General features: G+C 66.5%; 1 protein-coding gene across 1 annotated transcript; it reads right to left on the bottom strand.

Moving 5' to 3' along the window:
• Positions 1-224: 224 nt before the first annotated feature.
• LOC148592553 (ATP-binding cassette sub-family F member 1-like) lies at positions 225-16115 on the bottom strand (the record flags this gene model as incomplete). Its single annotated transcript, XM_088534417.1, is given in 11 exon segments — positions 225-391; positions 466-538; positions 630-694; positions 2252-2420; positions 3038-3070; positions 3630-3700; positions 4406-4480; positions 6398-6488; positions 6490-6576; positions 10144-10256; positions 15991-16115. Coding segments are annotated over 11 exon segments (1069 nt in total), but the record flags the coding sequence as incomplete, so codon positions are not given.
• Between the last annotated feature and the right edge of the window lie 2939 nt (positions 16116-19054).

Here is a 19054-nt window from a genome sequence, read left to right as displayed (position 1 = left end):
ATGGCGGCACATCCCTGCTGCCCCCTTCCAGGGCCAAGCAAAAGCCGAGCGCGGGCGCTGACGCGCGCGAACCCCCCTCCCCAGCTGTGCCACCCGCTTGGCGTTAACCCTGAAACCTACCGACGTCTCCCCAACCCCAAATCAGAGGCTGCTGCTCCGTTGCCGTTTATTGGAGGAGGCTGCGGGTTGGGGGGGGGGTCACAGCCGCTGTCCCCGTCCCCGCGTCAGTCCCGCGGGCGGCAGACGACGACCTCGCCCAGCGCCTCGAGCACCTCCCGCTTGTAGTCGTCGAAGTCGCCGTCGATCTGGCTGATCCCGCGCTCCTCCACCACCCACAGCTGGCACGCGGTCTCCGTGATGAGGCGGGCGTCGTGGCTCACCACGATGACGGCTGCGGCGGTGACGTCACACCGTGACGTCACGCAACACCCCACCCCCCACAACAACAACAACACCCGCACTCACCGCCCCGGTACTCGTTGATGGCGTCGGCCAGGGCGTCGATGGACTCGATGTCCAGGTTGTTGGTGGGTTCGTCCTGTCGGGGACGGCGGCGGCTTCAGGATGGGGGGCCCCGGCGTCCGGGCCGGGTGTGCGGGGAGGGCCCCGGCGTCCGGGCGGCTACTCACGAGGATGAGGACGTCGGGCTCCCGACAGGCCAGTTCCGCAAACACCACCCGGGCCTTCTGCCCGCCTGCGCGCGGGGGGCGGGGCTTAGCGCGGCCACGCCCCCTGCCGGAGAAGCCCCGCCCACCTCCCCTTTAGGCTCCCAGCTTTGTAACGCTCCGCCCCCTCAGGCCCCGCCCCCTCCCACCAGTGGTTCCGCCCCTTTACTAAGCCCCGCCCCGGAGTAACAAGCTCCGCCCAGCAGTGAGCACAGGCTCTCGGCGATTGGCTGAACCCTGGGGAGGCCCCGCCCCCCCATCCCTTAGCTCCTCCCCCAGTAGAAAGCGGCTGCTCCGCAGTGCGGGCGTGGCCCTACCCCGCGTTAGGCCCCGCCCCCGTTAGGCCCCGCCCCACCGGACAGCTTGTCCATGCGCAGCGTGTGCGCGTGGCCCCTCCCCTCCCCGTTAGGCCCCTCCCCTCCCCGTCAGGCCCCTCCCTCCCCGTCAGGCCCCGCCCCTCCCCGCTAGGCCCCGCCCCACCGGACAGCTTGTCCATGCGCGGCGTGTGCGCGTGGCCCCTCCCTCCCCGCTAGGCCCCTCCCGTCCCCGCTAGGCCCCGCCCACCGGACAGCTTGTCCATGCGCAGCGTGTGCGCGTGGCCCCTCCCTCCCCGTCAGGCCCCGCCCCTCCCCGTCAGGCCCCGCCCCCCGTTAGGCTCCTCCCCCACTGGACAGCTTGTCCATGCGCAGCGTGTGCGCGTGGCCCCTCCCCTCCCCGTCAGGCCCCTCCCCTCCCCATCAGGCCCCTCCCTCCCCGTTACGCCCCTCCCCTCCCCGTCAGGCCCCGCCCCTCCCCGTCAGGCCCCTCCCCTCCCCATCAGGCCCCTCCCTCCCCGTTACGCCCCTCCCCTCCCCGTCAGGCCCCGCCCCTCCCCGTCAGGCCCCTCCCCTCCCCATCAGGCCCCGCCCCTCCCCGCTAGGCTCCTCCCCTCCCCGTCAGGCCCCTCCCCTCCCCGTCAGGCCCCGCCCCTCCCCGTCAGGCCCCTCCCTCCCCGCTAGGCCCCGCCCCCACCGGACAGCTTGTCCATGCGCAGCGTGTGGGCGTGACCCCTCCCTCCCCGTTAGGCCCCGCCCCTCCCCGCTAGGCCCCGCCCACCGGACAGCTTGTCCATGCGCAGTGTGGGTGCGTGGCCCCTCCCCTCCCCGTCAGGCCCCTCCCCTCCCCGTCAGGCCCCTCCCCTCCCCGTCAGGCCCCGCCCCTCCCCGCCAGGCCCCGCCCACCGGACAGCTTGTCCATGCGCAGCGTGTGGGCGTGGCCCCTCCCCTCCCCGTCAGGCCCCTCCCTCCCCATCAGGCCCCTCCCCTCCCCGTCAGGCTCCTCTCTCCCCGTCAGGCCCCTCCCCTCCCCGTCAGGCCCCTCCCCTCCCCATCAGGCCCCGCCCCCGTTAGGCCCCGCCCCCCACCGGACAGCTTGTCCATGCGCAGCGTGTGCGCGTGGCCCCTCCCCTCCCTGCTAGGCCCCGCCCCCCCTTAGGCTCCTCCCCCACCGGACAGCTTGTCCATGCGCAGCGTGTGGGCGTGGCCCCTCCCCGTTAGGCCCCTCCCCTCCCCGTCAGGCCCCGCCCCTCCCCGCCAGGCCCCGCCCACCGGACAGCTTGTCCATGCGCAGCGTGTGGGCGTGGCTCTCGAGGCCGAAGCGGCCCAGGCACTTCCGGGCCTCCTGGTGGGGCAGGTTGAACTCCCGCTCCAGGTACTCGGCCGCCGTCTCCTGCAGCCGCAGCTGCTCGGCCGCCTGCTGGTGGAAGTAGCCGATCTTCTGCGGGGGGGGGGAAGGGGGCGGGGTCAGCGGGGACACGCCCCCCTCGGGGACACGCCCCCTGTGGAAAACCCGCCCCCCCTCCGCCTTGCTCATGGGACCAAGTGAATGGGGTTGGGGAGGCGGGGTTAGGAGGACACGCCCCCCCCATGGGGACTAAACCACGCCCCCAAGCGCTTCATGGAAGTTGCTCCTCCCCCGGGGGGCGGGGCTATGATGACCACGCCCTCTGAGCGCCCTCCTCCTGCAGGCCACACCCCCCGGAAGGACTGTTCCCCCCCCCCCCCACAATGTGATGGAACCAAATGGATCCCAGGAGGGCGGAGCTGCGATGGCCCCGCCCCCATTAGTCCCCGCCCCCCCCCCCACGAGGGAACCTGCTCCTCCCCCACAGCCCCTCCCCCATGGAATCACCCCCCCCCCGCATCCGCAGGGGGCGGGGTTACAGCGGCCCCGCCTCCCCAGGAGGCCCCGCCCCCTTGCGACGCCCCCCCCCCATGGGAGCCCCTCCCTTGCAGTAACCCCTCCCCACAAAGCCCCGCCCCCCCCCGGCCCTGAGGAGCGCAAGGGGGAGGGGCAGGGGTGGCCCCGCCCCCTTTTGGCCCCGCCCCGCTCACCAGCCGGTGGTTTTTCCTCATCTCACCCCGGGTCTGCAAGGAGAGGAAGGAAGGGGGTCAGCACCAAAACGGCCCAGATTTGCCCCAAAATCCACCCCAACCCCGCCCTGGGGACAAGGTCGTGGAGCCTTGGGGACGTTGGGGACATCGTGGGGACCCCCAGGAATGGGTCGGGGGGGGGGGGGAGGGATGGGGAGAGGGGGCACTTGGGGACATTTGGGGACACGGGAGGGGCTGGGAAGGGGTTTGGGGACACTATGAGAGGGGACAGGCCAGGGAGGTGGGGACATGTGGGGACGGTACAGGGGAGTGGGGACACAGTGACATTGGGGGACACTCGGTGACATCTGGGGACACTCAGTGACAGGGGGTGGCCCTGGGCACACTTGGGGACACTGGGTGGCCCTGGGGACTCGGGAACACCCAGGAAGGGGCTTGGGGGCAGGGTCGCGGTGGGGTTGGTGACCCCGGTGCCACCGCGGGGGGACGTCGGTGACCCCGGTGTCCCCGCGGGGGGACGTTGGGGACGTTGGGGACGTTGGTGACCCCGGTGTCACCCTGGGGGGACGTTGGGGACGTTGGGGACACGCACGGGCGCCAGCTGCCCCGTGAGCAGCCGCAGCAGGGTGCTCTTGCCGACGCCGTTGGGCCCCACGATGCAGACTGGGGGGGGCGGGGACAGCGTTAGCCCCGCCCCTCGCTGTGCCCTCCCCCCCCCCGGTGTCACTTTGTCCCCTCCCACCCATTTTGTGCCCCGCCCCCCCCAGGTTGATGCTCCCCCCTCCCCCTTGTGCCACCCCCTCCCACAAAGGACCCCCCCCCCAGCTCTGTTCCCATGACCCCGCCCCCTCGGGTGCCCCCGCCCCTTCGAGTGGCCCCGCCCCTCCCGTGACCCCGCCCCCTCGGGTGCACCAGCCCCCTCGGGTGCCCTCACCCCTCCCGTGACCCCGCCCCCTCCCGTGGCCCCGCCCCTCCCGTGACCCCGCCCCCTCGGGTGACCCCGCCCACTCGAGTGCCCTCGCCCCTCCCGTGGCCCCGCCCCCTCCCGTGGCCCCGCCCCCCGGTGACCCCACCCCCTCGGGTTGTCCCGCCCCTCCCGTGGCCCCGGCCCCTCGGGTGGTCCCGCCCCCTCGGGTGGTCCCGCCCCTCCCGTGCCCCCGCCCCCTCCCGTGTCCCCGCCCCCTCCCGTGTCCCCGCCCCCTCGGGTGATCCCGCCCCCTCCCGTGTCACCACCCCCTCCCGTGTCACCGCCCCCTCCCGTGGCCCCGCCCCCTCGGGTGGTCCCGCCCCTCCCGTGACCCCACCCCCTCGGTGGCCCCGCCCCTCCCGTGGCCCCGCCCCCTCGGGTGGCCCCGCCCCCCCGCTCACTGCGCGACTCCATGTCGATGCCGAAGTCGACGTTCCGGAACAGGAGCTCCTGCCCCTCGTAGCCGAAATCCACCCCTGGAAAAGGTCCCCCCGTTACTGTCCCCAAGGACCCTCCGTTGTCCCCAATGTCCCCAATGTCCCCGATGTCCCCAGTGTCCCCGACGTCCCCAACGTCCCCGACGTCCCCGACGTCCCTAATGTCCCCGATGTCCCCGATGTCCCCAACGTCCCCGGTGTCCCTGGTGTCCCCAATGTCCCCCATGTCCCCAACGTCCCCAATGTCCCCAATGTCCCCGATGTCCCCAACGTCCCCAGGTCTCACCGTGCAGCCCCAGCACCGGGGGGCTCAGCGGCGGCGGCGGGGGGAAGCTGAACCTCACGCTGTACCCACCCGTCACCCCAATGTCCCCGATGTCCCCGATGTCCCCGATGTCCCCAATGTCCCCGATGTCCCCGACGTCCCCAACGTCCCCAATGTCCCCAACGTCCCCAGGTCTCACCGTGCAGCCCCAGCACCGGGGGGCTCAGCGGGGGCGGCGGGGGGAAGCTGAACCTCACGCTGTACCCACCCGTCACCCCGATGTCCCCAATGTCCCCAATGTCCCCGACGTCCCCAATGTCCCCAATGTCCCCAATGTCCCCGACGTCCCCAACGTCCCCAATGTCCCCAACGTCCCCATCTCACCGTGCAGCCCCAGCACCGGGGGGCTCAGCGGGGGTGGCGGGGGGAAGCTGAACCTCACGCTGTACCCACCCGTCACCCCAATGTCCCCAATGTCCCCGATGTCCCCAACGTCCCCAATGTCCCCGATGTCCCCGATGTCCGCGATGTCCCCGATGTCCCCAATGTCCCCAATGTCCCCAACGTCCCCATCTCACCGTGCAGCCCCAGCACCGGGGGGCTCAGCGGCGGCGGCGGGGGGAAGCTGAACCTCACGCTGTACCCACCCGTCACCCCAATGTCCCCAACATCCCCGATGTCCCCAATGTCCCCGATGTCCCCAATGTCCCCGATGTCCCCGATGTCCCCAATGTCCCCATCTCACCGTGCAGCCCCAGCACCGGGGGGCTCAGCGGGGGCGGCGGGGGGAAGCTGAACCTCACGCTGTACCCACCCGTCACCCCAATGTCCCCGATGTCCCCAATGTCCCCGATGTCCCCAACGTCCCCAACGTCCCCAGTGTCCCCGATGTCCCCAATGTCCCCGATGTCCCCAACGTCCCCATCTCACCGTGCAGCCCCAGCACCGGGGGGCTCAGCGGGGGTGGCGGGGGGAAGCTGAACCTCACGCTGTACCCACCCGTCACCCCAATGTCCCCGATGTCCCCAATGTCCCCGATGTCCCCAACGTCCCCAACGTCCCCAGTGTCCCCGATGTCCCCAATGTCCCCGATGTCCCCAACGTCCCCATCTCACCGTGCAGCCCCAGCACCGGGGGGGCTCAGCGGGGGCGGCGGGGGGAAGCTGAACCTCACGCTGTACCCACCCGTCACCCCGACGTCCCCAACGTCCCCAATGTCCCCGATGTCCCCGATGTCCCCGATGTCCCCAGGTCTCACCGTGCAGCCCCAGCACCGGGGGGCTCAGCGGGGGCGGCGGGGGGAAGCTGAACCTCACGCTGTACCCACCCGTCACCCCGATGTCCCCGATGTCCCCGATGTCCCCAATGTCCCCGACGTCCCCGATGTCCCCAATGTCCCCATCTCACCGTGCAGCCCCAGCACCGGGGGGCTCAGCGGGGGCGGCGGGGGGAAGCTGAACCTCACGCTGTACCCACCCGTCACCCCAATGTCCCCGATGTCCCCGACGTCCCCAATGTCCCCAATGTCCCCGACGTCCCCAGGTCTCACCGTGCAGCCCCAGCACCGGGGGGCTCAGCGGGGGCGGCGGGGGGAAGCTGAACCTCACGCTGTACCCACCCGTCACCCCAATGTCCCCGATGTCCCCGATGTCCCCGATGTCCCCAACGTCCCCAACGTCCCCGTGTCTCACCGTGCAGCCCCAGCACCGGGGGGCTCAGCGGCGGCGGCGGGGGGAAGCTGAACCTCACGCTGTACTCGCGCGGCCGCTGCAGCAGTTCGGCCGCCCCCCCCGGGCGCCCCCCCGGCGCCCTCGTCCCGCCGGCGGCACCGCTGCTGCTTCCGGGTCAGCGCCTCGCGGGTCTGCTTCTCCTGCGGGAATATCCGGGATGAGCGCAGGGAGCGGCGGGAACGGGGAGGCAGGCGGGAACGCCATGGACAGCCGGGAATGGGGGAGGCAGCCGGGAATGCCATGGACACCTGGGAATGTGGGGGACAGCCGGGAATGGGGGAGGCAGCCGGGAACGCCATGGACAGCCGGGAATGTCATGGGCACCTGGGAATGTCATGGACAGCCGGGAATGTCATGGGCACCTGGGAATGTCATGGACAGCCGGGAATGCCATGGACACTCGGGAACGCCATGGGCACCTGGGAATGTCATGGACACCCGGGAATGCCATGGACACCTGGGAATGTCATGGACACCTGGGAATGTCATGGACAGCCGGGAACGCCATGGACACTCGGGAACACCATGGACACCTGGGAATGTCATGGACACCTGGGAATGTCATGGACACGCGGGAATGCCATGGACACTCGGGAACGCCATGGACACCTGGGAACGCCATGGACACTCGGGAACGCCATGGACACCTGGGAATGTCATGGACACCTGGGAATGTCATGGACACCTGGGAACGCCATGGACATCCGGGAATGCCATGGGCACCTGGAATGCCATGGACACGTGGGAATGTCATGGACACCCGGGAATGTCATGGACACCTGGGAATGCCATGGACACCTGGGAATGGGAGAGGCAGCCGGGAATGTCATGGACACCTGGGAATGCCATGGACACCTGGGAATGCCATGGACACGCGGGAATGTCATGGACACCTGGGAATGCCATGGACAGCCGGGAATGGGGGAGGCAGCCGGGAACGCCATGGACACCCGGGAACGCCATGGACACTCGGGAATGCCATGGACACCTGGGAATGGGGGAGGCAGGCGGGAACGCCATGGACAGCCGGGAACGCCATGGACACCTGGGAATGCCATGGACACCTGGGAACGCCATGGACATCTGGGAACGCCATGGACACCTGGGAATGCCATGGACACCTGGGAATGTGGGGGACGGCTGGGAATGTCATGGACACCTGGGAACGCCATGGACACCTGGGAACGCCATGGACACCCAGGAATGTCATGGACATGCGGGAATGTCATGGACACCTGGGAATGCCATGGACACCCGGGAATGCCATGGACACCCGGGAATGGGGGAGGCAGCCGGGAATGCCATGGACACCTGGGAATGCCATGAACACCTGGGAACGCCATGGACACCTGGAATGCCATGGACACCCGGGAACGCCATGGACACCTGGGAATGCCATGGACACCTGGGAACGCCATGGACATCTGGGAACGCCATGGACACCTGGGAATGCCATGGACACCTGGGAATGGGGGAGGCAGCCGGGAACGCCATGGACAGCCGGAACGCCATGGACACCTGGGAATGTCATGGACAGCTGGGAATGTCATGGACACCTGGGAACGCCATGGACACCCGGGAATGGGGGAGGCAGCCGGGAACGCCATGGACACCTGGGAATGCCATGGACACCTGGGAACGCCATGGACACCCGGAAATGCCATGGACACCCGGGAATGCCATGGACACCTGGGAACGCCATGGACACCCGGGAATGCCATGGACACCCGGAAATGCCATGGACACCCGGGAATGCCATGGACACCCGGGAATGGGGGAGGCAGCCGGGAACGCCATGGACAGCCGGGAACGCCATGGACACCCGGGAACGCCATGGACACCTGGGAATGCCATGGACACCTGGGAATGCCATGGACACCCAGGAACGCCATGGACATCCGGGAACGCCATGGACACCTGGAAATGCCATGGACAGCCGGGAACGCCATGGACACCTGGGAACGCCATGGACACCTGGGAATGTCATGGACACGCGGGAATGCGGGGGACGGCTGGGAACGGGGGAGGTACTCGGGAATGTGATGGACACCCGGGAACGCCATGGACACCTGAGAACGCCATGGACACCCGGGAATGCCAGGGGCAGCCGGGAATGCGGGGGACGGCTGGGAACGGGGGAGGCACCGGGGAATGCCATGGACACCTGGGAAAGCCATGGACACCTGGGAATGTCATGGACATGCGGGAATGCCATGGGCACCTGGGAATGCCATGGGCACCTGGGAATGCGGGGGACGGCTGGGAACGGGGGAGGCACCGGGGAATGGGGGAGGCACCCGGGAACGCCATGGACACCCGGGAAAGCCATGGACACCTGGGAATGCCATGGACACCCAGGAATGTGATAGACACCCGGGAACAGGGGAGACACCCAGGAATGGGGAGAGACACCTGGGAAAGTGATGGACACCTGGGAATGGGGAAGGACACCCGGGAATGCCATAGACACCCTGAGAGCCGGGATGAACGCCCGGGAATGCTATAGACACCCAGGAACAGGGAGAGAACGGCAGAAACACCCGGGAATGCGATGGACACCCGGGAACGGGAGAGACACTTGAGAACTGGGATAAATGCCTGGGAATGCGATAGGCACCCGGGAACAGCATAGACACCAGGAACCGAGATAAGCACTCGGGAATGGGAGAGACACCCGGGAATGGGAAAGACACCTGGGAACTGGGGTAGACACCCAGAAAAGAGATAAGCAGCTGGGGGATGGGATAATCCCTCGGGAATGGGATAAACACCCGGGAACCGGGATAGACACCCGGGAACTGGGATGAACCTCCTGGGGGAGGGGAACACCTGGGAACTGGGGGATCCCGGCGCTCCGGGAGGATCCAGGAAGTTCCGGGGGGATCCGGCACCATGGGCAGATCCAGGGGGATCCCGGCATTCCGGGGGGATCCAGGACATTCCAGGGGGATCCCGGCACCATGGGCAGATCCAGGGGGACCCGGGGGGGATCCCGGCATTCCGGGGGGATCCAGGAGGTTCCGGGGGGATCCTGGCACCATGGGCAGATCCAGGGGGACCCTGGGGGGATCCCGGCGCTCCGGGAGGATCCAGGAGGTTCCGGGGGGATCCCGGCACCCCGGGAGGATCCAGGACATTCCAGGGGGATCCCGGCACCACGGGCAGATCCAGGGGGACCCCGGGGGGATCCCGGCATTCCGGGGGGATCCAGGAGGTTCCGGGGGGATCCCGGCACCATGGGCAGATCCCGGGAGGATCCAGGACATTCCAGGGGGGATCCCGGCACCATGGGCAGATCCAGGGGGACCCCGGGGGGGTCCCGGCATTCCGGGGGGGATCCAGGACATTCCAGGGGGATCCCAGCACCATGGGCAGATCCAGGGGAACCCAGGGGGGATCCCGGCGCTCCGGGAGGATCTGGGGGGATCCCGGCATTCCGGGGGGACCCGGGGGGATCCCGGCGCTCCGGGGGGATCCCAGCGTTCCGGGGGGATCCGGGGGGATCCCGGCATTCCGGGAGGATCCCGGCACCATGGGCAGACCCAGCGGGACCCGGGGGGGATCCTGGCGCTCCGGGGGGATCCCGGCATTCTGGGGGGACCGGGGGGGATCCCGGCGCTCCGGGGGATCCCGGCGCTCCGGGGGGACCCGGGGGGATCCCGGCGCTCCGGGGGGATCCCGGCGTTCCGGGGGGATCCGGCGCTCACCGCCTGCTTCGTGGACTTCCCGCCGGCCTTGAGGTCCCGCAGCTTCTTCTCCTGCTTCTCGAACTGCTTGAGCAGCTCCCGCTGCTTCTGCTCGTACATCTTCTTGAAGGCCACTAAGGGGGCGTCCCCAAGTGTCCCCAAGTGTCCCCAAATGTCCCCAAGCGTCCCCAGACCCTCCCCGTGTCCCTTCGCTCCCATTTCCCCCTTCCTCCGCTTCATTTTGCCTCATTTTGCCCCATTTCTTTCACCCCCCCCCTTTTCCCCATTTCCCCCAGTTTTGCAGCATTTCCCCCATTTTTGCCCAATTCCTCCCAGTTTTGCCCAATCCCTCCCAATTTTGCCCGATTCCCCCTAGTTTCACCCATTATCCTCCCAGTTTTCCCCATTTTCCCCCATTTTCACCACTTTTACCCAATTCCCCCCAGTTTTCTCCCAATCGGGCCAATTTTGCCTGATTCCCCCCAGTTTTGCCCCATTTCCACCACTTTTGCCCCATTCTTCCCAGTTTTACCATTATCCCCCCAGTTTTGCCCTATTTCCCCCCAGTTTTGCCCCATTTCTCCCACTTTCACCCAATTCATCCCAGTTTTGCCCAATTCCCCCCAGTTTTCTCCCAATCGGGCCAATTTTGCCTGATTCCCCCCCGTTTTGCCCCATTTCCACCACTTTTGCCCCATTCCTCCCAGTTTTACCCATTATCCCCCCAGTTTTGCCCTATTCCCCCCACAAGTTTTGCCCTATTTCCCCCAGTTTTGCAGCATTTCCCCATTTTTGCCAAATTCCTCCCAGTTTTGCTCAATTCCCCCTAGTTCTGCCCAATTCCGCCTAGTTTCGCCCCTTATCCTCCCGGTTTTGCCCGTTTTCCCCCCAGTTTTGCCCATTTCCACCACTTTTGCCCCATTCCTCCCAGTTTTACCCATTATCCCACCAGTTTTGCCCTATTTCCCCCCAGTTTTTCCCCATTTCTCCCACTTTCACCCAATTCCTCCCAGTTTTGCCCAATTCCCCCCAGTTTTCTCCCAATCGGGCCAATTTTGCCTCATTCCCCCCAGTTTTGCCTTATTCCCCCAGTTTTGCCCCATTTCCCCCCGGTTTAGCCCCATTTCCCCCATTTCTCCCCTTTTTCTCCCTGTTTTCCCCCGTTCCTGGCCATTTTCCCACCCGTTCCCATCCATTTTTCCCTGTTTTCCTGCCCTACACTGTAATTCCCGCGGTAGCGGTGTCCCCGTTCCCGGCATTCCCGGCGCTCCGTACTGTAATTCCCGCGGTAGCAGTGTCCCCGTTCCCCCGTGTTCCTGGTATTCCGGTATTCCGTACTGTAATTCCCGCGGTAGCAGTGTCCCCATTCCCCCCGTGTTCCCGGTATTCCCGGCGTTCCCGGCGCTCCGTACTGTAATTCCCGCGGTAGCAGTGTCCCCGTCCCCCCGCGTTCATTCCCGGCGTTCCCGGTATTCCGTACTGTAATTCCCACGGTAGCAGTGTCCCCGTCCCCCCCGCGTTCCCGGTATTCCCGGCGTTCCCGGCGCTCCGTACTGTAATTCCCGCGGTAGCAGTGTCCCCGTCCCCCCCGCGTTCATTCCCGGCATTCCCGGTATTCCGTACTGTAATTCCCGCGGTAGCAGTGTCCCCGTTCCCCCCGCGTTCCCGGTATTCCCGGCGTTCCGTACTGTAATTCCCGTGGTAGCTGCCCGGCCCCGTCCCCCCCGTGTTCCCGGCATTCCCGGCGTTCCCGGCGTTCCCGGCATTCCGTACTGTAATTCCCACGGTGGCAGTGTCCCCGTCCCCCCCGCGTTCCCGGTATTCCCGGCGTTCCGGCGTTCCCGGCATTCCGTACTGTAATTCCCGCGGTAGCAGTGTCCCCGTCCCCCCCGCGTTCCCGGTATTCCCGGCGTTCCCGGTATTCCGTACTGTAATTCCCGCGGTAGCAGTGTCCCCGTCCCCCCGTGTTCCCGGCATTCCCGGTATTCCGTACTGTAATTCCCGCGGTAGCAGTGTCCCCGTCCCCCCTGTATTCCCGGCGTTCCCGGTATTCCGTACTGTAATTCCCGCGGTAGCAGTGTCCCCATTCCCCCCGCGTTCATTCCCGGCATTCCCGGTATTCCGTACTGTAATTCCCGCGGTAGTAGTGCAGCCGCTCCCATCCCGTTCCCCCCCCGTTCCCGGCATTCCGGCGTTCCCGGTACTCCGTACTGTAATTCCCGCGGTAGCAGTGTCCCCGTCCCCCCCGCGTTCATTCCCGGCATTCCCGGTATTCCGTACTGTAATTCCCGCGGTAGTAGTGCAGCCGCTCCCATCCCCGTTCCCCCCGCGTTCCCGGCGTTCCCGGCGTTCCTGGCGTTCCGTACTGTAATTCCCGCGGTAGCAGTGTCCCCATTCCCCCCGTGTTCATTCCCGGCGTTCCGGTATTCCGCACTGTAATTCCCGCGGTAGCAGTGCCCCGTCCCCCCCGCGTTCCCGGTATTCCCGGTATTCCCGGTATTCCGTACTGTAATTCCCGCGGTAGCAGTGTCCCCGTCCCCCCCGCGTTCATTCCCAGTATTCCCGGCGTTCCCGGCATTCCGTACTGTAATTCCCGCGGTAGCAGTGTCCCCGTCCCCCCCGCGTTCCCGGTATTCCCGGCGTTCCCGGCGTTCCCGGTATTCCGTACTGTAATTCCCGCGGTAGCAGTGTCCCCGTTCCCCCCGTGTTCCCGGCGTTCCCGGTATTCCATACTGTAATCCCCGTGGTAGCAGTGTCCCCGTTCCCCCCGCGTTCCCGGCATTCCCGGTATTCCGTACTGTAATTCCCGCGGTAGCAGTGTCCCCGTCCCCCCCGCGTTCCCGGCGTTCCCGGCGTTCCCGGTATTCCGTACTGTAATTCCCGCGGTAGCAGTGTCCCCGTCCCCCCCGCGTTCCCGGTATTCCCGGTATTCCGTACTGTAATTCCCGCGGTAGCAGTGTCCCCATTCCCCCCGTGTTCCCGGTATTCCCGGCGTTCCCGGTATTCCGTACTGTAATTCCGCGGTAGCAGTGTCCCCGTTCCCCCCGCGTTCCCGGTATTCCCGGCATTCCCGGTATTCCGTACTGTAATTCCCGCGGTAGCAGTGTCCCCGTTCCCCCCGCGTTCCCGGCATTCCCGGTATTCCGTACTGTAATTCCCGCGGTAGCAGTGTCCCCGTCCCCCCCGCGTTCATTCCCGGCGTTCCCGGTATTCCGTACTGTAATTCCCGCGGTAGCAGTGTCCCCGTCCCCCCCGCGTTCATTCCCGGCATTCCCGGTATTCCGTACTGTAATTCCCGCGGTAGTAGTGCAGCCGCTCCCATCCCCGTTCCCCCCGCGTTCCCGGCGTTCCGGCGTTCCTGGCGTTCCGTACTGTAATTCCCGCGGTAGCAGTGTCCCCATTCCCCCCGTGTTCATTCCCGGCGTTCCCGGTATTCCGCACTGTAATTCCCGCGGTAGCAGTGCCCCGTCCCCCCCGCGTTCCCGGTATTCCCGGTATTCCCGGTATTCCGTACTGTAATTCCCACGGTAGCAGTGTCCCCGTCCCCCCCGCGTTCATTCCCAGTATTCCCGGCGTTCCCGGCATTCCGTACTGTAATTCCCGCGGTAGCAGTGTCCCCGTCCCCCCCGCGTTCCCGGTATTCCCGGCGTTCCCGGCGTTCCCGGTATTCCATACTGCAATCCCCGCGGTAGCAGTGTCCCCGTTCCCCCCGCGTTCCCGGCATTCCCGGTATTCCGTACTGTAATTCCCGCGGTAGCAGTGTCCCCGTCCCCCCCGCGTTCCCGGCGTTCCCGGCGTTCCCGGTATTCCGTACTGTAATTCCCGCGGTAGCAGTGTCCCCGTCCCCCCCGCGTTCCCGGTATTCCCGGTATTCCGTACTGTAATTCCCGCGGTAGCAGTGTCCCCATTCCCCCCGTGTTCCCGGTATTCCCGGCGTTCCCGGTATTCCGTACTGTAATTCCCGCGGTAGCAGTGTCCCCGTTCCCCCCGCGTTCCCGGTATTCCCGGCATTCCCGGTATTCCGTACTGTAATTCCCGCGGTAGCAGTGTCCCCGTTCCCCCCGCGTTCCCGGCATTCCCGGTATTCCGTACTGTAATTCCCGCGGTAGCAGTGTCCCCCGTCCCCCCCGCGTTCATTCCCGGCGTTCCGGTATTCCGTACTGTAATTCCCGCGGTAGCAGTGTCCCCGTCCCCCCGCGTTCCCGGCATTCCCGGTATTCCGTACTGTAATTCCTGCGGTAGTAGTGCAGCCGCTCCCATCCCGTCCCCCCCGTGTTCCCGGCGTTCCCGGTATTCCGTACTGTAATTCCCGCGGTAGCAGTGTCCCCGTCCCCCCCGCGTTCCCGGTATTCCCGGTATTCCGTACTGTAATTCCCGCGGTAGCAGTGTCCCCGTTCCCCCCGCGTTCATTCCCGGTATTCCCGGTGTTCCCGGCATTCCGTACTGTAATTCCCGCGGTAGCAGTGTCCCCGTCCCCCCCGCGTTCATTCCCGGCATTCCCGGTATTCCGTACTGTAATTCCCGCGGTAGCAGTGTCCCCGTTCCCCCCGCGTTCATTCCCGGCATTCCGTACTGTAATTCCCGCGGTAGCTGCCCGGCCCCGTCCCCCCCGCGTTCCCGGTATTCCCGGCGTTCCCGGCGTTCCCGGCGTTCCATACTGTAATTCCCGCGGTAGCAGTGTCCCCGTCCCCCCCGCGTTCCCGGTATTCCCGGTATTCCGTACTGTAATTCCCGCGGTAGCAGTGTCCCCGTCCCCCCGCGTTCATTCCCAGTATTCCCGGCGTTCCCGGCATTCCGTACTGTAATTCCCGCGGTAGCAGTGTCCCCGTCCCCCCCGCGTTCCCGGTATTCCCGGCGTTCCCGGCGTTCCCGGCGTTCCATACTGTAATTCCCGCGGTAGCAGTGTCCCCGTCCCCCCCGCGTTCCCGGTATTCCCGGTATTCCCGGTATTCCGTACTGTAATTCCCGCGGTAGCAGTGTCCCCGTCCCCCCCGCGTTCATTCCCAGTATTCCCGGCGTTCCCGGCATTCCGTACTGTAATTCCCGCGGTAGCAGTGTCCCCGTCCCCCCCGCGTTCCCGGTATTCCCGGCGTTCCCGGTATTCCGTACTGTAATTCCCGCGGTAGCAGTGTCCCCGTCCCCCCCGTGTTCCCGGTATTCCCGGCGTTCCCGGTATTCCCGGTATTCCATACTGTAATTCCCGCGGTAGCAGTGTCCCCGTTCCCCCGTGTTCCCGGCGTTCCCGGTATTCCATACTGTAATTCCCGCGGTAGCAGTGTCCCCGTTCCCCCCGCGTTCCCGGCGTTCCCGGTATTCCGTACTGTAATTCCCGCGGTAGCAGTGTCCCCGTCCCCCCGGTATTCCCGGTATTCCGTACTGTAATTCCCGCAGTAGCAGTGTCCCCGTCCCCCCCGCGTTCCCGGTATTCCGTACTGTAATTCCCGCGGTAGCAGTGTCCCCACCCCCCCCGCGTTCCCGGCATTCCCGGTATTCCGTACTGTAATTCCCGCGGTAGCTGCCCGGCCCCGTCCCCCCCGCGTTCCCGGTATTCCGTACTGTAATTCCCGCGGTAGCAGTGTCCCCGTCCCCCCCGCGTTCATTCCCGGCATTCCCGGCGTTCCCGGTATTCCGTACTGTAATTCCCGCGGTAGCAGTGTCCCCGTCCCCCCCGCGTTCATTCCCGGCATTCCCGGCGTTCCCGGTATTCCGTACTGTAATTCCCGCGGTAGCAGTGTCCCTGTCCCCCCCGCGTTCATTCCCGGCATTCCCGGCGTTCCCGGTATTCCGTACTGTAATTCCCGCGGTAGCAGTGTCCCCGTCCCCCCCGCGTTCATTCCCGGTATTCCCGGCGTTCCCGGTATTCCGTACTGTAATTCCCGCGGTAGTAGTGCAGCCGCTGCCCGTCCAGGTGCACGATGTCCGTGCACACGTCGTCCAGGAAGCCCTGGTCGTGCGACACGACCAGCAGCGTCTTCTTCCACGACTGCAGGTAGCTGCGGGACGGGGGACACGGGGGACGTCAGGGGACACGGGGGGACATCAGGGGACACGGGGGGACATGGGGACAGTGGGGGACACGGGGGACGTCAGGGGACATGGGGGGACATGGGGGACGTCAGGGGACACGGGGGACGTCAGGGGACACAGGGGGACATGGGGACAGTGGGGGACACGGGGGACGTCAGGGGACACGGGGGGACATGGGGGACGTCAGGGGACACCGGGGACGTCAGGGGACACGGGGGGACATGGGGACAGTGGGGGACACGGGGGACGTCAGGGGACACGGGGGGACATGGGGGACGTCAGGGGACACCGGGGACGTCAGGGGACACGGGGGGACATGGGGACAGTGGGGGACACCGGGGACGTCAGGGGACACGGGGGACATCACGGGACATGGGGGGACACGGAGGATGTCAGGGGACACGGGGGGACATGGGGGAATACGGGGAGATTGGGGAACACAGGGACATTGGGGGACATGGGGGATGTCAGGGAACATGGGGGACACAGGGACAGTGGGGGACATGGGAGGACATCAGGGGACATGGGGGGACATGGAGGACATCAGGGGACATGGGGGGACATGGAGGACATCAGGGGACATGGGGACAGTGGGGCACAGTGGGGGACACAGGGAGATTGGGGAACATGGGGGGACACAGGGACAGTGGGGGACATGGGGGGACATGGGGGACGTCAAGGGACATGGGGACAGTGGGGGACATGAGGGGACATGGGGGACGTCAGGGGACATGGGGACAGTGGGGGACACGAGGGATGTCAGGGGACATGGGGACATGAGGGGACACAGGGACAGTGGGGGACATGGGGGACATCAGGGGCCACGGGGGCCATGGGAGGACATCAGGGGACATGGGGGGATATGGGGGGATTGGGGAACATGGGGACATGGGGGGACATTGGGGACAGCGGGGGACATGGGGGGACATCAGGGGACATGGGGGACGTCAGGGGACATGGGGGATGTCAGGGGACATGGGGGGACACAGGAACAGCAGGGGACATGGGGGGACATGGGGGGACACGGGGGGACACAGCGACAGTGGGGGACATGGGGGAACATCAGGGAACATGGGGGGATACGGGGAGATTAGGGAACATGGGGACATGGGAGGACTTCGGGGGACATGGGGGACGTCAGGGGACATGGGGGACACGGGGACAGTGGGGGACACGGGGGATGTCAGGGGACATGGGGACATGGAGGACACAGGGACAGTGGGGGACATGGGGGACATCAGGGAACATGGGGGGATATGGGGAGATTGGGGAACATGGGGACATAGGGGGCCATCGGGACAGTGGGGGACATGGGGGGGACATCAGGGGACATGGGGACAGTGGGGGACATGGGGGATGTCAGGGGACATGGGGGGACGCGGGGACAGTGGGGGACATGGGGGGACATCAGTGGACATGGGGATATGGGGGGATACAGGGATAGCGGGGGACAGGGGGCGACATCAGGGGACATGGGGACAGTGGGGGACACGGGGGACGTCAGGGGACATGGGGACATGAGGGACATCAGGGGACATGGGGACAGTGGGGCACAGTGGGGGACACAGGGAGATTGGGGAACATGGGGGGACACAGGGACATCAGGGGACATGGGGGACGTCAGGGGACATGGGGGACACAGGGACAGTGGGGGACATGGGGGGACATGGAGGACGTCAGGGGACATGGGGGGGGACAGGGACAGGGGACACGGGGGACGTCAGGGGACACGGGGGGACATGGGGACAGTGGGGGACACGGGGGACGTCAGGGGACACGGGGGACATCACGGGATACGGGGGGACATGGAGGATGTCAGGGGACATGGGGGGACATGGGGGAATACGGGGAGATTGGGGAACACAGGGACATTGGGGGACATGGGGGATGTCAGGGAACATGGGGGACACAGGGACAGTGGGGGACACAGGGACAGTGGGGGACATGGGGGGACATCAGGGGACATGGGGGGACACAGGAACAGCAGGGGACATGGGGGGACATGGGGGACGTCAGGGGACATGGGGTCAGTAGGGGACATGGGGGGACATGGGGACACGGGGGGACACAGCGACAGTGGGGGACATGGGAGGACATCAGGGGACACGGGAGGACATCAGGGGACATGGGGGGACACAGGAACAGCAGGGGACATGGGGGGACATGGGGGATGTCAGGGGACATGGGGTCAGTAGGGGACATGGGGGGACATCGGATCATGGGGACTAGGAGGGATACGAAGACAGTGGGGGACATGGGGGGACATCAGCGGACATGGGGATATGGGGGGATACGGGGATAGCGGGGGACAGGGGCGACATCAGGGGACATGGGGACAGTGGGGGACACGAGGGATGTCAGGGGACATGGGGACATGAGGGGACACAGGGACAGCGGGGGACATGGGGGACATCAGGGGCCATGGGGGACATGGGGGATGTCAGGGGACATGGGGACATGGAGGACACAGCGACAGTGGGGGACATGGGGGACATCAGGGAACATGGGGGGATATGGGGAGATTGGGGAACATGGGGACATGGGGGGCCATCGGGACAGCGGGGGACATGGGGGGACATCAGGGGACATGGGGACAGTGGGGGACATGGGGGATGTCAGGGGACATGGGGGACATGGCAGGACACAGCGATAGCGGGGGACATGGGGGACATCAGGGGACAGGGGGCCATAGGGACAGTGGGGGACATGGGGGGACATCAGGGGACATGGGGGATGTCAGGAAACATGGGGACATGGGGGGACACGGGGACATGGGGGGACACGGGGGGACATGGGGGATGTCAGGGGACATGGAGGGACACAGGGACAGTGGGGGACATGGGGACATCAGCGGACATAGGGGGATGTGGGGACAGTGGAGGATATGGGGGGACATCATGGAGAC

Source organism: Tinamus guttatus, unplaced genomic scaffold, assembly GCF_059628265.1.
Source record: "Tinamus guttatus ecotype Peru unplaced genomic scaffold, ASM5962826v1 Tinamus_guttatus_pri_ptg000557l, whole genome shotgun sequence".
Lineage (NCBI taxonomy): Eukaryota > Metazoa > Chordata > Aves > Tinamiformes > Tinamidae > Tinamus > Tinamus guttatus.
This window is presented reverse-complemented; position numbering and strand designations above follow the sequence as displayed.